We start from the raw sequence: 24,039 nt of genomic DNA, 5'->3' as shown, positions 1-24,039 counted from the left end.
TCCCGTTTTTTAACAGAGGGCATTTCTAATCAGACCTGTGGGAAAAGAAGAAAAAAAAAATATTTCTGCTTCCCCTCAAGCATACTTGCTCAAGGACTACTCCCCCAGCTGTAATGGGATCTCTGTGTGAGCACAAGCACCAGTGCTCCTCCAGCCTGGGCAGGAAGGGGGCTGCCAGAGCCCTTTCCCCCTCTACCATCAGGAGAGGTTTGCCTGACCATTTTTGCCTCAGAATATGAAAATGATCCTGGCTCAGCTGCTGCGTCCAACACCACCACACTGAATTGCTCCTGATGGGCTTTATTTCTCATCTCAAAAAAAAAAAGCACAGTTGTGCCAACAGTGGTGTCAAATTAGCTTTCATCTGAGAGCTTTGAAGACCCAAGTGTCTGCTCTCACATGAAGTCTGAAGCATCAATCAAGTCTGATTTTTCCCCCCAAATTTTCAAACCACCTAGACCCTTTGATTTTTTTTTCAGTTGGAATGAAGTTTCCATGTTCTTATCCTCCAGAAAAAAAAAAGTATCCCACCTGCCCTTTTTTGTTGCCAAAGCAAGAGGGAGGTTCATGTTGTCATCATTAGGAAGGCCCATTTGGACAGTGCTTTGCCATGAAGGCTTGCCACACAAGCACAGCCCTGACTTAGTGAGCTCAGGGGCAAGTGGGCAATCCCAGCTCCTCTGCACAAACACCAGCTCTGCATCCCCAGAGGAGAAGCAGGATTTGTTCTTCATCAGTTTTGCTGCACTTCGAGATGAGCAAAGATAAGCAAGTAATTTTGAAGGCTACCTTAGGCACTGGCAGAAACACAGATACCACTTATCAGCCTGCAGCTTCCCAGAAGCTTGGGCCATGACAAGGGCTCCCCATTGACGGCAGACAGTACTAAACCCAGAGCAGAATAATACCCAGCAAGCAAGATAGATTTGGAGAGACAGCATTTGAAAAGCTTGCTCACAGTCAAGATAATTTATTTGCAAGCAAAGCCTTGCAGCTGGGGTCCCCAAGACCCTCCTGTTGAACCCCATGTGCTCTGTGTTAGGGAGGAGTACCACAGCCCAAGGGGGTTTGGCAGCTGCTTTATTGTGATACATTGATCTCGTGCATTACAGGTGCCTTCCTTTGCCACAGCGCAGCAGCCACCAGCATCACACTCAGAGCTGCACCAGTCACCACAGCAGCAAGCCCCAGGGCCCAGGGGGCTGCAGCACACACAGCTGCTCCTGGAGGGAGAGAGACACCCATTGCACTCCTCCAGGGAGGCACAGGGATGCCTTAGGGGCCAGACTTTCTGCAGGAAAGCCTTTGACCAGGCCAGCTATACAGAGCTAGCACACTTACTGAGGCCATCCTTGGCTGTGTCTTGTCTCAGCTCATCCTGGAGGAAAATCACAGGGCCTTTGCTGGAGACATGGGAGGCACCATTCTGAAGATGCTCAGTACTCCTTTTGCCCCCTACAGAGCAATGTGAAGGTTTTAGGTGAGAAGATTTATAGCCCTAAAGGTCAGCAAACTTTGTCCAGGTCAGCTTCTTAGCACATGGGAAGTTCTGAAGGCCAAGCCTTCCACATGAGTCAACATAATTAAGAGCTTATTAAAACATCTGCCTTTCAGGCATAAGGGTGAGGGCCCTTCCTTAGTGGAAAGGAGCAGGAAATGCCTTGTCAAGCTGCCCATGGCTCAACGGAATTAGTCCATAGCCTACATGTTCTCCTACCTCCCAGCTTGGAGGCTAAACCCTTGTTGCCCTTTGGATGGGGAAGCAGGAGGGCTAGGACACTTACTGGCTGTAGCAGGACAAGTGATGATGCAGAACTCTTGTACAGAGCGGTGACACACTGAAGCACTGCAGTGCAGGTACACCTAGAAAGAATGGGACAGAGCCTGGAGCCACTCCAGCAATATCTGTAGACCGGTAACATCCTGGCCAGCAATTAAGTACCCACACAGCCACTCCTTCTACCCTACCCCAGCAGAATGGAGAGAGGATGGGAAGAGCAAAAGCAAGAAAACTCAAGGCTGGAGAGATAAAAACAGTTTGATAAGTGAAAGATGGAAGAACAAACCAAAGCATAAGTCACACAAAGGCAAGTGACCCACCCCACTCCCACAAGCTGACTGACACCCAGCTGGTCTGAACATCAGCTACACTGGAAGACAAATGCCTCCAGTGTTTATTGCTGAGCTTTACATCGTACAGCATGAAATACCCCTTTGGCCAACTTGGGTCAGCTGCTTCTCAGCTTCTAGCCTGCCCCACGCCTACTCACCTGGGGCTGAGGAACAGCAGAGCTGCAGAAAAAGCCTTGATGCTGTGCAAGCACTATTCAGCGAGTAGCTAGAACATTGGGGTGTGATCACACACTTTTAGCCACAAATCCAAAACCCACAGCACCATACAGGCTGCTGTGAGGAAAGTTAACACCACCCCAGCCAGAGCCAGTGCGCCTGGTCACAGAAGGGAGAACGCAGAAAGATTGTTTTGGCTTGCTTCACATACAGGCTGTAACCTTGGAGCCTTTCACTGCCTGCTGCAAGGCAGCTTTGATACCTTTACACACAACTCAGATCTGACACTATAGCACCTCTCTACTGCTAGGTAGAGCTGGGACCAGTTCTGAGTCTTCAATCTCAGGAGCATGGAGCAAGCAGTACAAGGCACTATGAACTTCACATGACTTAACGGCTCAAGCTCATGAGATTCAGAGCCCAGATGCTTCATAGGTACCAAAAGCCATTTCCAAGTAATTTTGACCAAGAAATTTAGAGTATATTAGCATAGTTTGAGCACACACCCTGAGCTAGTTCAACAGAATAGCTTAGGCAGCAGGCTAACACTCACCTAGGTAGACCTACCCTTTCAGCAGGCTCATCTTGTGTCACACACCTCCGTGATGCATCATACCTCTGCCACATTCATCAGGGAACAGAGTTTCTTGCATTCATCTCTCCCCTCCCATTTCAGGATTTTCCTAGCCTTTGCTCTCCTCCTGCCCCAAAGGGCCAAGAATCTCATAGTTATGGAGCAGTAAGAACTGCTCTCACACATGACTTGCCCCCAGCAGGAAGCTAGGCAACCAGGACAGGATCTTACCAGCCCAGAGAGCATCTCTTGGGAAGCAGAGTCCACAAAGGTGAATGTATAGAGGGTGAAACGCTGGTAGTGAGAGGGGAACAGCAGTCCTGAGGCAAGACTCAGAGGCACCAGCTGTGTCTGATAGTTGTCCCCTGCATAAGGGCACCTGAGAAGAGGCCAGCAGTGAGAAAAGCATGAGCCATTCCCCTGACCCAAAGCTGTTTACAAGTTGCTTACCCATCCACCAGAACAGGCCACTGCAGCTGGTGCTGGGGATTGATACTTGGTGTGGCCCAGCAGTGGTGCAGGACCAAGATCAGGTCTGGGTCTGTTCTCTGAAGGATCTTGACTTCAGCATAAATGGGGTCTCTCAGAGTCTTCACAACAGGATAGTCACTATCAGTATAGTAGGAAGTATAGCTTCCATCTGGGACAGAAAAAACCCTCAAGAGTCATTTTAGAGCAGGAGCAAACAAAAAAGACAACCCGAGAGCATCCCTTCTAGCCACATCAGTAAGTTCCCACCACAGCAGCGAAGGGGCAGTGCTGGGTTTGCCCATTAGTATTCCCTGCTTACTCAGAGGCCAGAGCCCTGCACCAAGAGGCTCGAGCAAGTCCTACAAATCTCTCCTACCTGAGGCAACACGTAGCTCCAAGGCCAGAGGACCTGGCTGGGACACAGCAGGGAGTGGTGGCAGGGTGAAGACCTGAACACTTAAGGGAATGAAGCTGCCAGTGATGGAGTAACTACAGCGGACATGTAACCTGGTGGGACAGGAAAACCCCAAGTCAGGCAGATAAAGAAAGGTCACTCTGATATCTCCCAAGATGGCAAGATATTACCCGCTTTAGTCACATCCCCAGTCTTTCCTCCAACACTTCCTTTTTACAAATACTTGAAATTCTCTTCAGAGTTCAGATTCAAGCCTGCAGAGTGTCACTGATCAGCACCAGCTTTACTCCCACCAACCAGAGACATACCAGTCCCTAGCCTGCTCTAGTGCCCTGCTGTGAATTCAGAGCTCGTGACAAGCAGGAAGCTTCTCTAGTAGCACTGAGCACAGTGGCACCAGCCCCAGGGTATTACCTGAATGTGCTATCCCTAGTGACAGAGCCAAGGCTCCCAGTCTTCACATCCCTGGATGCCACCAGCTCATTCTCATATATAGCCTGGTCTCCAGTCACCTGGAACGACAGACCAGGCACTGTCACTGCACTAAAGCCAAGCTGGGTTAACACCAGGCTGGAGAACAGCTCTTGGAATTCTGTAGGGTGCCCATTAAGTAGCCAAAGCCACATCAGGTAGCTCCAGGTCTGCAAGCTCCTGCTATTCCAGCCTGGTGACAGCTGCAGCTCTTACCTGGAATGTGGTGCCACAGGCAGAGAGTGGGAACTGGAACACAGCAAAGGCATTGCTCTTCACCACAGGGATGCAGCCAGCGCCGTGCCCGCTGGCCAGGTGCACAGAGTCCAGGTCAACAGGTGGCAGGGTCACATCCCTAGAGATGGCTATGGAAAACTGGCCATCTGGTGTGCAGTGAGCCGTCACTGGAGGGAAAGATATAATCAGTCTTGAGCTCAGGGAGAAGAGGAATGGGGAGGAGGCTCAAACATCACAGCAGAGACATGGCCAGCAGCTCCTGCGAGTTCTCCTGCCAGTTAGCCACAAGGCAAGCGCCAAGCGCAGCAAGGCAAGTGCAACTGGCTCCCACAGCAACACCAATTCTGGCCATAAACCCAGGCCTGTTGCAATGCATGTGAAAGGGCTGGATGCTTCTATGGGACAGAGCATTCCTGAAAGCCAGAAACACAGCCCCAAGCTGCCTGCAGGGCTGGCACCAATCCTGCTCTGCCAGGGAGGCGAGGAATCCCAGACTGCTGCTCCTCCAGGAGTCAGGGAGAGCAGCTGCCCACACCTACCTGTGTTACCAAAGTAGCAAGGCTTCACCCCATCCCGAGGGTCGTAGCAGCAGCCTCGCGCCTCGCAGTCTCCCTGGCTGACAGGCAAGGTGGCACAGGACAGCCGGTCCTGGCTGAGGACAGCTGAGCAGACAGTGCTGCTGGGAGCATCCAGGGCTGGAAGAAACAGCAGGAGTTTACAGCTGAAAACACAAGAACAAGGAGACAGAGGCACAGAGGACACTGGCAGAAGGTGCTCCTGGTGACTGCATAAAAATTGAGGGAAGTCAGACCCAGGTGAGGGTCAAGCACATGGCCTGGAAGCCTGCTCAGAAAGCACCTGCATCTCCCTGGAAGAGACTCCCCCTGAAGCCATGTGCAGGGGACAGACTGCATGGGATCTGTCAAGATGAAGCGTTCTGAATCAATTCTAGTAGTTAGGACAATCACTGTACCTAGTCTCTGGCTCAATCCCTGAACTTGCAGGGACTCACACAGTCAGAAGATGGCTGGGAGCTGGTGGCTCCTATATCTAAACGCTTCTCCAGGGAGTCTTCCGCACAGCAAGTCCTGTTTCCCAGCCCCCAGACTGGCTAGGAACAGCCATCCAAAAGGGAGGGCACTCACTGCCACAAGATACCAGCAGAGTTTCCCAAGGAGCTATCAGTCTTACCAGGAAGGTCCACAGGGCACCTGAGGAGCTCCTCCTTGTGAAGAGCCTTCTGTCCAGCAGCATCTGTTTCTTCAAGCCCAACCAGCATGACATAATTACCATCCTGGGGAAGAACCACACCAGTCAGGGCAACCAGAGCAGCAGTAGCCACAGTCCCAGCAGAACCACTAAGGTCACTCACCCATTCAAAGATGTAACAGCCAGCATAGGAGACCAATACTTTCCTGGAGCCATCTGGAGTCCCAGATACCGAGAGCCCACAGTCAGAGTCATTCTGCAGAGTGTGTGCCTTTCCCTGTTTATCTAGGGAAAGAGGGGACAGCAGCAGGGGCTTCAGCATCCCACACCAAAGATGAGGGTCTGCCACAATCCTACCTTCCCATAGGAAACAGGGCCCTAGCCAGTGCGAGGGTCTGGCCCATCAGGGGTGCACAAGGGAAACCAGCAGCCAAGACTATCTAGATCCAGGCACAGCACTCCACCAAAACCCTTGACTGCTGGGTCATACAAACAGCCCCCAGTTACACAAGATACACTTAAAACTGTTAAACAACACTTCACACCAAAACCTTCCCCTTTCTCCTCATTCCAGGCATGCCTCTATGCTGTGCAAAGTAAGAGCCTCTCGCCACCACCCTCACTTACCCCAAGCAACCAGCATGAAGGAAGCATTCCCTTCCCAGCCTGAAGGCAAGGTGAGCTGCAGGCTATCCTGGCCACAAGCCAGCAGGATGGAATCAGAAAAAACACCATCCTGAAACCCCACAACAAAAGCAAGGGACACAAGAAACCCCCAGAAGAGCATGGCTCTACATGCAGTCCTAGACTGCCCTGCAACACCCATGCTGCTCTCCTGCTGAGGACCATGAAGCAGCTGCCCTTAGCCTAGCCCTTTTAAACTGTGGAGCCAGCTGGGATCAGAAGTTCCTGAAGCATCCAGGTGGACCCAGCCCAGCAATTTAGCACCTTCCATTGTCCTCAGCTGGCGCTGAACCCACCACAGTCTGTTGGCACTGTTGGTTTGAAAAAAAACACAGGGCAGGAGCTGAGCTTATGTCAAGAGAAGGGTCTGTATTCATATCACCCAGCTGAGAGGAGCTCATCTGTGCAGTCTACTGCAGAGCACCAGGAGGGTCTTCAAACCCTTTTTTCTCATGCTGAGCTCTTCCCACAGCTGACCCGTCCAGGAGATCCACCTGCTGCTCTAATTGCTCACTGCAGGGGTGCAAGCAGCTCAGTGACAATGCTCCTTTGCGCTTCTAGAGGTGCCACTGCTTCAAATGCCAGACACAGGATGCTGATGTATAAGCACAGTAATAGCCCTTCACGTGAAATCTGTGGAAAACACGGAGCTCAGGAGGCTTTGCACACCTAAAAGGAGGAGATTCCCCTTAAACACTCCTGGCTGCGGACTATGGCCCCATTTGCAGGGTGGCTGTGTGGGACAGCTGCAGGACTGCTCCAGGCTGCCTGGTGGCAGGACCATATCCTCTGTGGGACTCCCACCTGCAAAAGCTGGCAGATGGACCCCTAAGGTGGGCCTGAGACACAGGTAAGGGGAACAGCTGTGATCCCAGAGAAAGCTCTGCCTGCCAGCACCCACTGCCTGCCTGTACGGCAGCATCTCACATAGAGCCTTCTCCCTGGCCACGCATCAGGCTATGGCACACACACAGAGTGAAAGCCTCATTATCCATCTTTCTCTACAGATGTTTCTGCATTCCTGCAACAAAGGTGTGAATGTCTTTGCACTGTTGCACAGGTGATGCACACATAGTTTGTGCATGCCTTTTTATGCCCTATTTTTTGCAGCGGGAGCACTGGCATAGCCTGTGCCATCACATTCTTTTGTAACCTGCTTATTTCTTTGGAACTAGATGATCACAAACATTCCAGCAGTGTGTAGGTTCAATGAGTAGGTTTTCTAATTTTAACTGTTAATAATGCACTTCCATTGGTAGCCATCCACACTTCTGCTCCCAGCAGACCCTCCAGCTCCCAGATGGAGCACCATGCAGCAGGCAGCAGCTCGCCCCTCTGGCCAGCCCTCATCTATAGGTGCAGGGAGTAGCTGAGTCCAAGGGAGCTGTTTCTTCTGCTCTTCCACACACCCTGTCATCCTTCTACAGCTGTACGGGATGCTGTGATCCTAGCTGGGTGAGGAACATCACTGTGCCTACCCTCCACACTGCTCATGGCATGCACCAGCCAGGAGGGCTGCTCCACAAAACACAAGACCTCTTCAGCCACCCTGCACAGCAGGACTGAAGCAACGGGATCTCAACAGGTTGCCAGCACAGCTGCTTTTTGAGCAGCGCTCATGAACCAAATGTGCTTGTCCCAGCACCTGCCTAGGATGTGGGCAGCTGCGACGGAGAGGCACCCGGGGGAACATTCGGACTTTGGCAGGGGGGAGGCTTCACGCTGTGCGAGCTGAGCGTTGTGCCAAGGCGGCTTGCTCAAATCTCACAGCCACTGTGTGACTGCTGAATGCTTCACCTGACTGCATTACCTGATGATAATTGGGTAAATAACAAATAAACAGAGTACTTTGGAGCTACAGAGAGATGGTTTTCATTACACTTTAACCCACCAGCGCTTTGTTTATGCTGACACAAAAAATGTCTAGATGCACTTGAAGAATAACTGTGTGAAAGAACACAGGGAGTGCTGTCGATCCACCAAGCAATACCTGTGATGAGAATGGTTTCAGGTAAGCACCCTTTCCTAATTTCTCCACACACACTTGACAGCTGTGTTGGAGCAAGTGAAACAAGCCTGACACTCATGGAAATGGAACGCTTTGTTTGGAAGAAATTGTTATAGGCAGTGGAAAGCAGCCTGGCTGAGAGGAAACAGGTAGGTCTCTCTTCATCCCAGATCTCATCCTCATCCATTTACTAGTTCTCACACATTGCCATGACCCGGCTGTAAGCACCAATTTAGCTACCATTCAAGACCACCACAGAGGACATGCAGAGATGAAGGTAGGTAAGGCAAACATCTCTGCAGGCCACTAGCCTGAAGCTGATCATGACCCCAGTAAGCTAAAATCTTCCTGGGATGTCCATCAGGAAAATCTTCTCCCCCTAACAATTTTGAGCCTGGGAGGCTGGGGCAGTCATAGCAGCAGTGTAGGAGTTGCCCTGGCTGTAGAAAGCTCTCTAGAGACCTGTGGGAAGAAAAGGAGATATTAAACACCACCACCAGGAAGTGCCAGGAAGAGGAGTACAAAATTCTTTGCACATTGTGGGATTGCCTCCTACAAGGTTTCTGCATCTTGGGCCTGTACTGTGCACTGTAAGTGGGATAAAAGGGCAGTGGATGGAGGAGTGGCTTAACCGAAAGGCTCCCCCGCAGAAGTTGAGCAGTGTTTGCAGGGATACCTGCACCCAGCGCGCGGGGGATGAGGGGTGCTGGCTGCACAGCGGGCAGGAGTGGCATTGGGCAGTGCTACCTGCTGAACTCAGGAGGTGTGAAGTTCAGAACTCCTGTGAAGCCTGCAGGAGGGTCTACACAATGATGACAGAATTTTGTCAAGCTTGTGATTTATTTTTGAAAAAAAGAGGCAAACCTACAACACTGGTAGCCTTTTCTTTGCATATCCCCAACACGTGCCTCCAATGAACTTAGAACCAAAGTTCCTGGGGAAGATGGAGAGGAGGGGATTTCAGCCCGGACTTTCACATGGATAGGGAGAGCAGCCCAGCTCTGCCCACTCTTAGCATCTACAGACAGAAGTGCTCAGAAAACCCTTGGACACTACTGTGACTTGGTTTCCCACAGGGAAAGGTCCAAATGACAGTTCTTATGGGTTTTCCTTCCTTGTAAATCTCCAGTGCGTCTGCCAGGGCGGTGGGACTCTTTGGAATATAATGATTTTATCCTAATAAAAATAAAAACTCCTGAAAGTATTCCTAGTTCCAGGGCTTTTGCCTCAAGTATTTTGCAGACTGTGAGGCAGAACTGAGAATAGAGCCTTCGTTCCCAGGAACGAGGGAACTTTACAGGGAAGGTGGAAAGGTCACGAATGCTGTCAGCAGAGACCTCATGTAGCAGTGCAAACTCCCATGAACTCCACTTTCACCAGGCGGAGGTCCCTAGGGTTCATGGTAGAGATGAACTTCCATGAACTGCCCTGGCAACGTCTGAGCTGATGCAGAAGTTTAGGCCAGCAGATCAGCAACTAGCCCAAACTTGTTGGCAGTTCAGGTTTTCCACCAAAGTATCAGGTACAGGTCTTTAAGAAGTGGAACAAGATTTTAATAGAACCACTAGCAAATTATTGCACCTATGCGAGAGAGCGAGGATGACTTCAGAACTCATAGGGTAGCTACAGAAGCTGTCGTGAGGGATGGAGACTTTTGCTAGCAGCTCCGAGCGGAGGGGACGCTCACAGTAACACACTGCTGCACAGCAAACCCAGCACACTCCAACCAAGCACCCGGCTCTCCCAGGCCCCTCACTAATTCCCACCAAGTCCCACACAGAATCCTGTGAGGAAGCAGCCTGAAGCTGCTCCAGGGGAGGTTTAATCAGATATTTGGAAAAATTTCTTCACGGAAAGAGTGGCCAAGCCCTGGAACAGGCTGCCCAGGGAGGCAGTGGAGTCACTATCCCTGGAGGTGTTTAAAAAACATGTAGATGTAGTGCTTAGGGATGTCGTTTAGTGGGACTTGGCAGTGCTGGGTTCATGGTTGGACCTGATGATCTTACAGGTCTTTTCCAACCTGAACGATTCTACAACTCTATGAGAACAGGAACTCGCACATGCCAGCTGCCAGCAGCAGGTTGGTGGGCTTCTTAGGTCATTGCAAGTGCAAGGACTAGTTGCCAGGTTGCACTAACCTATACACAACCTCTCACAAGGGCAGCTCCATCTCAGCTTTGGAAGCCACTCCCCAGAGACCCTCTCAAGTTCTTGGTTTCTCTCTTCTCTACCAGCTTCTCTTACTCTTTCCCTCCTCCAGGAGACCTTGAAGAGGTCAGAGTCCCAAAGTCTAGTCCCCTTTTCTTATGTCTTTATCTCTCCCAGCAAGTCCTTTCTTATCTATCGTGATGTCTGGAGACCTTTCCGCCCTTGCCAGATGGGTATTTTATACCTTCCTCTCTTGTGAGGCCACCCCTAGGGACAGAGATTGAGGCAGTTGCTGTGCACTGAGAACACATCACTGTGTCCTTTGGCATGTCACACACAGTGCGAACTCCATTGATAACGTCAGGAAGGCTTCAGGACCAGGCAAGGATTGCTTACTGCACCGAGAGCTTGTACAATCAATCCTGAAGGATAGAAAATCCAACCGGCACTGAAGTGCTTGGGAGACGCTTTCGTGACAGTGAATTTCTGGGAGCACCTCCGTAGGTGTGATCCCTAGCATGATCCCTTTAACAGTGAATCTTAGGTGAAACAAAACAAGTTTTATGAGCACATTACAAACCTCTTAACCTCTGTTGGCCTCTGGGGTTGTTTGAGATAAGGTGTGTCTTCAATGACCAATTAACACCAACAGAGATCCTGGTTTCATAACACAGGGCAGGCTAACAAATGATTGACTACTCAGCCACGTGATCCAAAACCTGCTGTTGAGCCAACACAGCCCTCAGTATATAAACTCGGGTGCTGACAGCCAGAGTCACACCTTCCTCAGCCGCAGAAGCAAATAATGCTCCTGGGAGCAGCTGCTGTTGTCTTCCTGGTTTGCATTGCTTGCCTGCTCTCCTTCGCAGCATGGAGAGGGAGGTCTGGAAAGGGGAAGATGCCTCCAGGACCGTCTCCCCTTCCCATCTTAGGAAACGTGCTTCAGGTGAAACCAAAGAACTTGGCCAAAACCCTCCAGAAGGTAAGGTCACTTTCTTAATGTCTTCTGTGGGCAAGAAGTGTGTGGGACCTGTGCATGGGGACAACCTGTGGCTATAGCTTCATGAGTGGCAATCCTAGAGGACCAGAATAGTCATGGCACTCTCAGTGGCTCCCCTCACTGCTGTTGCCATTGTTCTTTGGGGCTTGATAGCGGGGAACCCCCCACATCCACGTTCATCACAAAAGGACCAAATGTTGACGTTGCTGGCCTGTGAGGCTGCACTGCCTGCAGTGGGATGCAGCAGTAAGGCCACTTTTCAACTGCTCCTCCCCATCTGCTCCATGGCCATGTTCTCACCTGCATTTTGACAGCTCAGTGAAGAGTATGGACCAGTGTTCACGGTGCACCTGGGCTTTGACCCAGTGGTGGTGCTGTATGGACATGATGTGGTGAAAGAAGCCTTGGTTGATCGTGGGGATGAGTTTGCTGCAAGAGGACAGATGCCAATAGGAGACAGGACTAACAACGGATTAGGTATGTTTGCTGACTGAGCTCCTTCTGAGGAGAAGGGAAGGGCTGAGGGTGTGAAAACGATGTGCGGATATGAGTGACGAATTGTATATGAGGAGGTTGGGTATGTGGTGGAGAAGGCCAAAAGCAGGCAGTTGGACTACAGAACCTTGAAAGATTGCCTCCAAATCACAGTACTCTATGGCAATACCATGTCAGTGCTGTCCCAGGCCAGGCTGGATGGAGCTTTGAGCAACCTGGTCTAGTGGAAGTGTCCCTGCCCATGGTAGGGGCATTGGAACTAGGCGATTTTCAAGGTCCCTTCCAACCCAAACCGTTCTATGATTCGCAGTTACCATGGGCCTCTGTTCATCTCACACCCAGCATGCCCAAGGCAGGTCTTCCTTCTTCCTTTTTCCTCTGTAGGGATTGTTTTTAGCAACAACGAGGAGTGGTTACAAGTCCGGCGGTTTGCTCTCAGCACTCTGCGCAACTTTGGAATGGGGAAGAGAAGTGTTGAAGAGAGGATCCAGGAGGAAGCTGAGTACTTGCTGGAAGAGATCAACAAAACAAAGGGTATCGTTTGTTTTCAATATAGCTTATGTTTGGAAAAAAAAAAGACTGTGTTAAGGGACCCTATGCCTTTAGCATAGAACTGAAGTTCCCGTGTGTTTAGTCCATGCACTGGCTACCCCTCATTGCAAAGCAGTAAACAGGTCTGTGATCAGGTACTGTTCTTTTTGGAGGACCCTCCTGTGCCACTTCAAGACTGTGCCCTGGCATTTCCACTAACAACCAGAGCTCGGGTTACCCACGGTAGCCATAGTTTTTTTTGTTTTGGTTTTTTTTTAATAGTTTGTAACTTTTCTGACATCACAGGAACACCTTTTGACCCAACCTTCATGCTGAGCTGTGCTGTCTCCAATGTCATATGCTCCATCGTCTTTGGAAAACGGTACGACTATAAAGACAAGAAGTTCCTGGCCCTGATGAACAACATGAACAACATCTTTGAGATGATGAACTCCCTCTGGGGACAGGTACACTCAGTAGCCATGTCACAGGGGCAACACCCTCCCAGGGGAGCAGGAGAGTCCCCTCCCGATGAAGTCCCTTTTCAGTCTTCTGAGTAGGACCCCATCAATGCTGCACAGCAGGGAATTCATTCAAGAGCAAGAAGCACCCTCACCAATGGAGTTGGCTTTGCCAGCTAAGTGCAGCTTCCCTCTGGCCCTGAACACCCTTCTCCACCCCTGAGGTTCCCGCTATTACTAAGCCATCCCTTCCCACCCTGTTAGTGCCAAGCCCCACAGCTGTTCCACCTGCTCAGTTGGGAGGGTCATGGCCTTCCTAGGCTTTTTGCTAATACTGAAGGATGGGGCAATGATCATGCTAGGGACCTTCCTGTTTCTTTCCTTCCAGCTGTACCAGATGTTCCCAAAGATCCTGGATCACTTGCCTGGCCCACACAACAACATATTTGCGGAATTTGATTCTCTAAAAGACTTTGTGTCAGAGGAGGTGAAGACACACCAAGCCTCCCTAGATCCTAGCTCCCCTCAGGATTTCATTGACTGCTTCCTTAGCAAAATGGAGGAGGTAAGGAGACAGCATACAGCCCCAACTCATCCCCAACTGAGCTGAGCTGAGCCCATTCCCTCTCCCAAGTAACACGGACATTGGAATGACCCCAGGCAGCTGGGCTGGGCAGTGGGAGGACACCAACGATACCCTAGATAGTGCCTGTATGAGAGCTTATAGCTCCAGGTCTGCACACCCACCAGCTGCTCCCTGCAGCTGCTCGGACAGTAAGACATCCCTCTGCTCTCACCGGGACACAGGAATATTTGCAGTTCAGTGTTGCGGTTCTTTCACTGGAAAACAGCTGGTACAGCAAGGGCAAGCAGGCAGCTACGTACTGTTCGGTACACAGCTTGAAAGAAGGTTGCTCTGGGGTTGAACTTACCGCACAAAGATAGCATTGCAATTCCCCAGAGGGCTGCTGCACCTCAGCAAACACAACAGCTTTAGGTGAAAAGGGAGGTCTGGGGTCACACAAGACAGGGTTGCTTTTCTTGGATCAGCCAGAGAAACAGCCTAGCCTTTTCCCTAGGAGAAAGAGCATCCCAATTCCAGTTTCCACTTGAAGAATGTGATAACCAGCACCTTTGACTTGTTCCTTGCTGGAACCGAGACAACCAGCACCACCATAAGATACGGGCTTCTGCTTCTTCTCAGATATCCAAAGATACAAGGTATCAGTCTGTGACCACTGCCGCTCCGGCTATTGCCCTGTGCTGGGCGCGTGCCGAGCACCAAATCCTTCTCCCAACTTTTATCTCCTCTCTCATATTTTACCCAAATGGGCAAAGTCCTTGCACCGTCATTCCCCAGGGTGGCTGTTAGAGATCCCTCAGCTCCACTATCATGATCATCCCCTCACAGCCAAGGACTTGACTGTGTCTGAATCTTTATCTCCCAGTACTCCCATTTAGCCAAGTCACTAGGAGAACAGTCTTTGCATGCACTGCAGTGGAGCTGTGTTCCAGTCAACACCAATGCTCCGACCATCTCTGATCTGTGATTTGTAGACAGCTTAGGACAAACTGTTTAGGGTTTGGGTTTATTCACCCATGTTATGGTTTGTGCTTCTGATGACAGAGAAAGTTCAAGAAGAGATCGACCGGGTAGTAGGACAATCACGAAGACCTTGTGTGGCTGACCGGGCCCAGATGCCCTACACAGATGCGGTGGTCCATGAAATCCAGCGCTTCATCTCCCTCATCCCCCTGGGCCTCCCCCACACTGTGGCCAAAGACACCTGCTTCAGAGAGTACATCATTCCCAAGGTTGGTGGGCAGGCTCCCTCAAGTTCAACAACAAGGTGGCCGCACGTTTGCTCTTGGGCTGTCAGTTACAAGCCAGAAGCTAGAAATGCTGTGGCTTGGCCTGGCTGTCACCCAGCCCTTCACAAAGCTTTTACCCTCAGGCTGCTGTAGCTCACTTGCAACCCTTTGTTGCCACTCCATGGGCCAAGGCTGGTAGGCTAGCCCTGCCCAACACCTTTGCTCACTTGCTCTGCAGTTGTACCTGTCTGCAGAAACACAGTGGGTTCACGAAAAACCCCCAGCCACCAACAGAGCAGCGACTCCTCACACAAAAGGCAGCAAGGCCAGGGAACTGCTCAGCACTGCTCAGGAGGGCCCGTGCCCATGCAGGGACACACAGCCAGTCTGTGGTTATAAGCACAGGGAGCCCCTGAGCCACAGGGTGCAGGGTGTGTGTGTGTGTGTGCTGTGTTTGCATTCAAGGGAACAAGCAAAACCTGCTTGCCCTGTCCTTACACACTTCCGAAGCCACCACTGCCAGCGGCAGGACGATGGGCTGGGGCCACCCATGCACAGCCTGGCCTGCTGCAGCCACGCTTATGCTCGTTGCTCTTTGGGGTGCTGTGGTACAGCAGGGGAACAGTGGCACACGGGCTGTGACAGCGGCACACGGGCTGTGAGCATTTTGATTTTCAGCTCTCTGTGTGAAATCAAAAGGCACGACCTGGGAAATGGCTCAGCTTCCAGCAGAAGGCTTTTGTGTCATCGCTGCCAGATTATTTATCCCACCTCCCCATCAATGGTTGGTCAGGGAGAGGGAAGGAAGAGGATCACGGCAGGAGAAATTTGTCAGGATAGGGGAAGAGAGCTCCACTTCCACAGCCTTGTGTGCCTTTGCTTTTTGGGCTCACAGAAAAGAAGAAACATAGTGCATCTACAAGTTCATTATTGTGAAAGACTAAGAAAGAGGAAGAATTATGTGGGGTGTCCCCAGATGACCAGGCTAAGGCAAGGACAAATAGTCTGCTGGTGAGAGGGAGCATCCAACAACTGTCCCTGCTGTGACACCTAGCAGGGTCCCCCTAAAGCTGCCTCCCCAGAGGAAAGGTCCCCAAAGAGAAACCAAAGGCACTGGGAGGGCTGTGCTGGGAAGCTGTTTTAACTTGGCAGGCAGTTGGGTTAAGTGATCTAACTCGCCTCCCCTTCTGCTCTTCTCCTTGTGTTACCTCAGGGCACCACAATCTTCCCCATCCTCAGTTCCGTCCTCCATGACAGTAAAGAGTTTCCAAACCCTGACGAGTTCAATCCCGGACATTTCTTGAATGAGAATGGCACCTTTAGGAAGAGCGAGTTCTTCATGCCCTTCTCAGCAGGTAAAGCCCAGGCTTTCTCGCTCTTCCTCTCTCTGTCACCCTCCTCCTCTGGGGACTGCCCTACCTTTCCCTACAACACATGCTCCCTCTTCCCAGCATGGTCCCACTGGAGTTGCCTATGTAATGACATGAACGGGACCCACTGAGACCTTCTAAAATACCTCTCACCTTTCTGCACAACCACCAAAGTCATCCTTAACCAAGCTGTCTTTCTGTGGCAGCTCCACTTTTCCCCAGCACCCCTGCAGTACTGCTCAGGCTACATGCACCCACCACCAGCCCCCACCCTCCGCTTCCTCACCCGTGCTGTACATCACCTTGCTCTCCCTCACCTTGCTCTTCCTCACCTGTGCTGCACATCACCTTGCTCTCCCTTACCTTGCTCTTCCTCACCCATGCTGTACATCACCTTGCTCTCCCTCACCTTGCTCTTCCTCACCTGTGCTGCACATCACCTTGCTCTCCCTCAGCTTGCCTCCTGTGGTGCACCCTCCATGTTTAAGATGCCTCCTGCTCTTCTTCCTTCACACATCTGACTGAAGGGTCTTTCTCCAAGAAGCTCTTCTCTAGCATATGTCCTTGGCACCCCTGACAGTCACCTCACTGCTGTGGCTGTGCCTGGTAAAGCAAGCTGCACAACACATCTGCTTGGCAACATCTGCTGAGTGTTATTTGCTGTTTTCACTTCCAGGGAAGCGAATATGCCCTGGAGAGGGCCTGGCACGCATGGAGATATTCTTACTCGTGGCCACCATCTTGCAGAACTTTACCTTGAAGCCTGTCATTGACCCCCAAGACCTCAACATAACCCCAACCCTGAGTGGGACAGGCAACGTACCTCCTGCCTACCAGCTCTGTGCTGTGCCCCGCTGAAAAGCACAAACCCACGCTCCACGGCGTCCCGAGTCCAGCTACTCCTTTTCATCTCCCTCGCTACAGCCAGCGGCAGGAGCACTGGCCCACCTTCCCAAGGCTGCCAGGAAGGCAGCCCAAACACAGGTATGCACAGACACCTACGAAGCCTCCCAGAACTGCTGTGCACCCATCGCAGGGAGACCCTGGGCGCCATCGCACCGGTGCTCTGTCCGCGGGCGCAGGGAGCGCAGCGGCTGCGTCAGACAGCCAACCTGCTCCCAGGCACGGCTCCTGCAGCTGCCCATGACCTGCTCCTCCCGCAGCACGTACGCCACCACCAGCAGCACGCTGTGCAGATGGTCAGTGTTGTGTGTGTGTATGTTAATGACCCAATAAAGAAAAAACTATTTGTGAGGTTTCGAGCCGTTATTTCCTTTGGGTTGGGGCAGCACCACACCTGCTGCTCCACTGCAGTGGAGCTCTGCAGCACCGGTGGCCAGCACCCTGCAGGAAGGGCTGTCCCCCCCAGGGCAAGGGTCCTGCTGGCTTCATCTGCTGGACCCACAGCTGCTGCCTGCAAGGAGCTCCCGGCCAGTCGCAGCACACCACCAGTCAGTGGTGTGAGATGGGAAGGGGGTCCTGTGCCCGGGGGCTGTCAGCAGCTCTATCTGCTGTTCTTGGGGCTGCCAGTCCTGCTGCCCACAGCTGGACAAAGGACAGCTGCAGCATCCCTCATGGAGGAGAGGGCTTCCCCCCTCCCAGTTCAGAGGCTGAAGCTCCAGCTGCCTTCACCCCCTCTGATGGGACCTCTGGATGCTCCTGGGGCTCTTCTGATTCCCCAGGCTCTCCATGGCCCAGCCTTTCCAAAGCTGGGAGCACCTTCCCTATGGCTCCTCTCTGTCTTCCTCCCACCATCTCCCCCAGGCTGCTGCTCTACCCAAGGCATTTGCCAGCACAACCCTGCCTGTCACCGTGGCCACTCGTCACCCCCCTACAAATCAAGATGGGGCTGCTGAGGAGACAATTTCTCCGGATGAGTCTCCTCCTGCCTGCATGATGCTCCCACCCACCTCCCAGCTGAAATACCAAGGCACAGAGGAGAACAGTGTGAGTGAGAGGCCATTGCAGACAAGGAACAGCTGAGAACTAAGGGAAGTTGCCGTCACAAGGGCTAAGTTCTGCAGCTGGAGTTGCATTATCCTTCCAGTTTTCCTGGGCATATCACTTCATCTCACTTCTGGTCTGTGCTCCTTCTGCCAAATGAAGAGTTCATCCCTGCTTTTGCAGGCTGTTGCGAGGAGCTCAGGCACCAGCTCTCTGTCTACTCTTTTCTAACATCAGCATCACTGCAAGGATTTAGATGTTCTTTATTAAAATGAATTTGTTTAGGAGGACAGCCAAAACTATCTCTCCCAGAGAATTTGGGTACTCCAGGGGAATCTGGTTTTGCTTCCACATCTTGGAGGCATCACTGAAAACAAGTTCTCTCCCCATCCAGAGTCTCTGTCCTGTTCTCCATAGAATTTCAAGTCTGCACAAAGAGAAAACTCTCTTGTTCATAAACTGCAACTGTGTGACCCCTGGTGTCCAGGAAAAGGACTGTGTCTGTTATTTCTGGCCCCAGCCACTACTTGGTGCTTTTTATTCAGTGACACTGTGGATGGTTTTCATAAATGCATTCTACCACAGGTGGCTCTCTTCTGGGCTTCTTTGTCTTCATGGGTTTTGGTTGTGCTTGGATGTCTGGTTTGCAGTGCTTATTTTGATCTTCATTTACATAGGTATTTGTTGTCTCTTGCATCATGGTCATATAAAAGTCCTAGAGGCAAAATACTGTTTCTGTGATGGTTGTCACAAGGCACTTAGAAACCTTGCGAGTACTGCAGAGAATACAGTATGCAACAATTCCCACCTCCCTTTGGAAATGTTTAGTAGTATTTTGAAGAAAATGTCATATTTGCTCACACCACAGGTTCACCCCTCATTCTCCCTCCATTTTTGCCCATGCAGGATGCAGCTCCAATGCCTGTGTACTCTGAAGCAACAGCAAACCATTGCTGGCCTCCCATCTGGGACTGCATCAAACAGATAGCCATGCAACCAGAAATGGCAGCCATGTAGGAGCCCAAGGCAAGCACAGGGAGAGAGACTACCATGAGCTCTCCAGCTGTCTAGGGCTACCCTTAAAGCCAGTTCCATGTTTAGTGACTCGCTCAGCAGCGCGCGGGCTGTGTTGAGACTCAGTTAGCAGGTGACTTACGTCTGGAGGTCTGGGAGGGGGTGGTTCATAATTGTGTTCTTCCTGCCCGTCAGGATGTTGATTCGTCTGAAGCAGTGAACAAAACAGTGACCAACAACATCTATCTACAATTCACAAACAACTGCATAAGAAGTACAGGGCAGTGAGAAAATGTTCTGTTACTAAACAGCTCCAGAACTCAGGATACACTCAGGAGAAAACCAACCACACAGAGGATAATACTGGGGATAATATCGGGGATAAGACCAAACAGATTCTAAGCTGGGTGCCAAAATGGTCTTTCATTTGGGACAATCACCAGGTTCACTTGATGCCTGCCCACAAGGATGACCTTGCAGAGGGGAAACCTCAATGCCTGAGTGTTGCCTTTATTAGAACACCCCAGACCCACCTTGTCTTTTAACATAGGGAGAACCCTCACTTTCACAGCTACACCCAGGGGAAAACCAAAAAAGTTAACCAACAACTACAGGGAAACCACCTCTGTCAGTACTATCATACATTCCTCTCTGAAGTAAGGCAACAAAGATCCATGCAAGTACTAGAGCTGGTTAAAAGCATCTGGAAAGTGGTGGGGGAAGGAAAGGATCCTTTTAGGTAGACCTGTCAGTGTCTGGTTGCCAGAATGCTTCATGGCATTCTGCCTCTACAGGCAGGTTGACTGTCTTTTTGGTGGTGTGGGTGACTTTTTCAGCCCAGAAGAAGGAAGTATGATGCTACGGAAGCTGCTCGCTCCACCCCAGCACTGGGGAGGTAGGCAGAGCATGGAGACCCACCCCATGGGCTGGAACAGAGGAAAAAGGTGACCAAGCTAAACATACCACTAAACACCTTGGCAGCATTTCTGGAGCTAAGTAAAAATGTTTTGGAGTGAGAGGATCCCTAAATGATTTCATTTATGAATATGTGAAATGACAGAGAAACCCACTGAAGAACAGTGGTGATAGTTTGGAGTTTTCTTAGTTCCCTGCTAGCTAACAGACCACTGGGCAATGGCCCTTCAGTATTTTCACGAGAATTTCTCTTTTATCCTGATGAGCCTTCAACTCCTAGGCTAAGGTCCAGCCTTTGAGTGACAGAGCAGAGGCAGCGTGAGTGCCAAGGGATGTATGTGGTCCTGAACTTCCCAGGAGCTGCCAGAGGGTGTTGAATCAGGTTTCTGATGTGGAGGTCTAGGCTTGGAAGTAGCAAGGCACCCATGGAGAGGGAAGGCAGTCACCTGATTCCAGCTGTAGTTCTTCCACTGGAGAACATGGACCACCACTAAGATGACTGCAAGGACCAAGGCCAGGACGCTGCGTATCCCTGCAGCTACTCCGACCACCCAGGGCTCATACTAACTTACAAAGACAGACAGTCAGGTCAAACGAACCCAGTGTGATCCTTCAGCTCTGTGCTTCAGAGCTGAGCGAGTGGCTACTATATAACAGCAAGAAAAGTCAATGTGAGGAACAAAACTGCAGCCCTGGATCAAAACAAGGGTGCCCAGCCCAGCTGTATGGCACACTGGGATGGACAGGGGAAGCAGAGATTTGACTTCAGGGGGAAAACATCCCACGTAATCAATCGTGCTAAATAATGAAACAAAGTCTTACCCCAGACGAAGAATCTGCCTGGACAGCTGTGCTTCCAGATGTATGTGCAGAAGTCTAGAAATAAGGTGGTTATAGAATATTTACAAAAAAGCATTTCATAGAAAGCAAGCAAGGAGGGAGGCTAAGTGAGCAGCTGCAAGACCACAACAACAGCACATGGTCAGTAACAAATGGAGCACCCAGCTATGCCCTGAGCTACGCCTGTGCTTGCCAGTCAAAAACAAGAACCCAAACTCTGGTCCTTCAAACAGTGGCTCTGACTGAATGGAAGGATTACATATTTTTCTGCAAAAAGTGGCTTGAGGCTGAAAAAAATCTTATACCAAGCACGTACAAGAGATAAGCACAAATATAGGCTGGAGAAAGCTGGATTCAGAAGGCAAAGCAGCACAAAGGGGAGTGGGGAGCCCCAAAAGGAGATGTGCTCTTGCAGGTCTGCACTCTGTCCTTGCCCTGATGCTGGGGGCAGCTGCCTGCACGGCCTTGCCTGCACCTTGGCTCACAGGTGCAAGGTGGGCAGTGCAGGGCACTGGCAGACCCGGCGTGCCCCAAACCAAAACCTCTGGCTGCTTCCACCCGTTGCAAAAGATCACACCCAGCTTCAAATGACAAGGCAGGTCCAGCACGGAGGAAGCCCGTGGCACAGGCAGTGCTGACAGCAGTTCCTCACTCGTTACCCCCTCTCCTGGGCTGACCCACCATCTCAAGCTGACATTGCTGCAGCCGAGAGCCACAGGAGCCAGTGTCCACCCTGGAGTGCCACAGGGAGCCGGCTGTGGGGACAGAGCCTCCTCAAAGGCCACGAGTCAGCCAGGTATTCTCTGGCCCCCACAGCCAGCAGATGCTCTGTTTAAGTGAGCAATGGTGACTGGTGCCCACACATACATACATACATCTTTCAGGAACTCACAGCCAGCGAAACTGCCCTTCCTCATCCCAAGGCAGGTCCTGACTGGACTGCACACACCATGCCCGTAACTCAGCCGAAGAATGCCCTTGGTCCCTGGCTGGGAAGATGCAAAACCAGACAGGGTCTGTGCATCGGAACAGACTCCATTCCACAGTCTGGCGAGCGGTGAGGCAGGATTAGAGAGCCCAGACCTTTGCACGCCCACAACTCTGTGGGAAGAGAGAGGAACCTCATCTCTTTCAGCAAAGAATTAGCAACACAAACCTTAACTGAGTGGCAGGACACGTTAAAGGACCCTCTGATAATCACTGCAATGGCTAATGTCCTGCTCCCCTCATCACCCCCTCTCTCACTGAGAGAGAACAGAAATTATGTCTGAAACGACACTCGCATCCTCTCCATGAGAGGAGCAGGATGAAAGCGCAGCTGCGTTACAGGCTTAGCAAACTAACCACGGCTGGTTTGCTCACTTGTAAACAGGGACACAGGCACAAATACAGCAATCTGGGTACTTTAAGCATCTCACCTGTCTTTACTGCTACAATATAATGTCAGCAGCATCTGTCAGAAGACCACATCAACACTCACCCATAAAAGCAGCACCTACCCCCTCAGCTCCTACAGATAACATAATGGTGAACTGACCTTCATCCTATGCAACGTACTTACTGAATTTAGAGTTGTGTTGTGAAACAGTGAGAAAGACATTGTTGTGTCCTGCAGAAAAGCAAAAAAAAAAAAAAAATTATGAAAACCAGACCTGAGTATCAGCAACTGGGAGACATCTGGAGCCAGGTGTGGGACAGGAGCTCCTGCAGTGACTGGAAATGATGGCATGAGAACATACTCATCGGAGCTGAACAGGGAGGGAATGCTTGTTACTCCAGAAAGAAAACAAAACCCATGCCATGCTATTGAAGAAAGTGGTATGAGGAAACATGAACTGCTGTGCCTGAACTGTTTATACCATGCAGATATAAACATATCTCTGAGTAGTCAGGACCTTATAATTTAATGCATTTACCCTGACAGCTCTAGAGTGAGGAAGGGGAAGGCTGCTTAACCCCCTACGGCTTGGGAGCTGAAGTACAGTGGTAGTTTGTAACATAGCAAGGACTAGCACCTGCAACCTTTGAGCCCCAAACTAAGCACCTGTGCCTGCTCCTGTTGATTCAAGGGCAGCTGAAAATAATGGAAACACATTAACTCCTTCCTGACTAAATTGTTTCCACACATAGAAAGGGAGGTATCCAGAAGACTCTGCCAGATGTGCTGCTGCCTGTCAGCTGGGATATGGAGACTCTTCCAGCTGGGAGGAATGCAGAAAGAGGCTTGGAGACAGCCGAAAGCTGCTTTGAACCTCATTTGTTGATGCAGCTCTACTGCTGGAAGCAACACTGGGTCCGTGACAGGGTGAGCTGCGTGCGCAGTAGGCGCTGCCTGGAGGGATTGGCACTAGTCATGGTGTCGGGAAGGTAACTTGGAGCATCTTGGCTTCAGTGGTGGGTTATCAGGACAAGCAGTGCAGGAGCCTCTACAGCAATCCAGGGGTGAGCAGTACACACATCTGTACGAAACAGCTCTGTTAGAGCAGTTGGGTTCAGTGTTACACCTGAGGCCCAATCAGTCCCAGAAACATGTAAGTATTAAATGAACTGGAGTGAAAGAGCAAAGCTGCTGAGGTGTCCCTTGGAACCGAAACTCTGGTGCTCTGGAAGGTGACAGGAAAAGGCCAACGGAGCTTTGCCTTGCATGCAAGAAGCCAGTCGGGAGGGAACGGGCAGAACGCCGGCCACATTCTGACTGTGGGAAGCCCTGCTGCTCTGCACCGAGGGGGCTGGCTGCACCAGCACAAGAAGGGCGATGCAGTGACAGCTGCCAATCAAAGCCTGGATGCTGCAAGGGATGGAGGAGGAAGGCCCAACATGCAAGTAAGCTACGAGAGGTCTGGCTCAGTCTAAACCCTGCAGTCGAGGGGCGATACATGTCGCTGCGCGTTGAGGACCACAACCCACAGCAAAGTCACAGAGGGTTGAGGTATCGGCAGATCCAGCAGTCACCCTCCTGTTACGGACACGTGGCCTCTACACACAGGCTGCAGAGACAGTGGAGGCACACCCTTTGAACAGCTTATCTAGTGGGACCGCAGGTGCTGGGAAATGCCCCTGAGCACCCAGACACAGCTGGCAACCAGTCACTGAGCAAAGAGGCTCTTCCCAATGCCTTAGGGGTGCAGGTATTGCTGCACCCAGGCCACCA

The 24,039-nt window shown here is 51.2% G+C and overlaps 2 protein-coding genes across 3 annotated transcripts; one reads left to right on the top strand and one right to left on the bottom strand.

Moving 5' to 3' along the window:
- Positions 1-547: 547 nt before the first annotated feature.
- On the bottom strand, positions 548-8,178 carry ZP4 (zona pellucida glycoprotein 4). The gene is made up of 11 exons (XM_027816908.2): positions 6,294-8,178; positions 5,649-5,951; positions 4,997-5,152; positions 4,437-4,624; positions 4,164-4,261; positions 3,711-3,841; positions 3,314-3,503; positions 3,095-3,242; positions 1,785-1,863; positions 1,342-1,455; positions 548-1,223 (listed from the first exon to the last, which is right to left on the bottom strand). Exons 1-11 carry the CDS (start codon positions 6,490-6,492, stop codon positions 1,081-1,083), a joined length of 1,749 nt encoding a protein of 582 aa, XP_027672709.2. The 5' UTR covers positions 6,493-8,178; the 3' UTR covers positions 548-1,080.
- A 3,098-nt stretch (positions 8,179-11,276) lies between these two features.
- Positions 11,277-17,429, top strand: LOC102048002 (cytochrome P450 2C19-like). 2 transcript variants are annotated; one of them, XM_005433313.3, is made up of 9 exons: positions 11,277-11,488; positions 11,821-11,983; positions 12,386-12,535; positions 12,839-12,999; positions 13,382-13,558; positions 14,073-14,214; positions 14,621-14,808; positions 16,019-16,160; positions 16,852-17,429. In XM_005433313.3, the coding sequence occupies exons 1-9, from the start codon at positions 11,312-11,314 to the stop codon at positions 17,031-17,033; spliced, it is 1,482 nt and encodes a 493-aa protein (XP_005433370.1). In that variant the 5' UTR covers positions 11,277-11,311; the 3' UTR covers positions 17,034-17,429. The 2 variants fall into 2 exon arrangements, with proteins under 2 accessions (XP_005433370.1, XP_027672710.1); XM_027816909.2 differs by lacking the exon at positions 11,821-11,983 and having other exon boundaries at positions 11,283-11,488.
- Positions 17,430-24,039: the final 6,610 nt, after the last annotated feature.

The sequence above is a fragment of the Falco cherrug genome, chromosome 9 (genome assembly GCF_023634085.1).
Source record: "Falco cherrug isolate bFalChe1 chromosome 9, bFalChe1.pri, whole genome shotgun sequence".
Lineage (NCBI taxonomy): Eukaryota > Metazoa > Chordata > Aves > Falconiformes > Falconidae > Falco > Falco cherrug.
The sequence above is the reverse complement of the archived record's forward strand: the minus strand, read 5'-3'. Positions and strand labels throughout refer to the sequence as shown.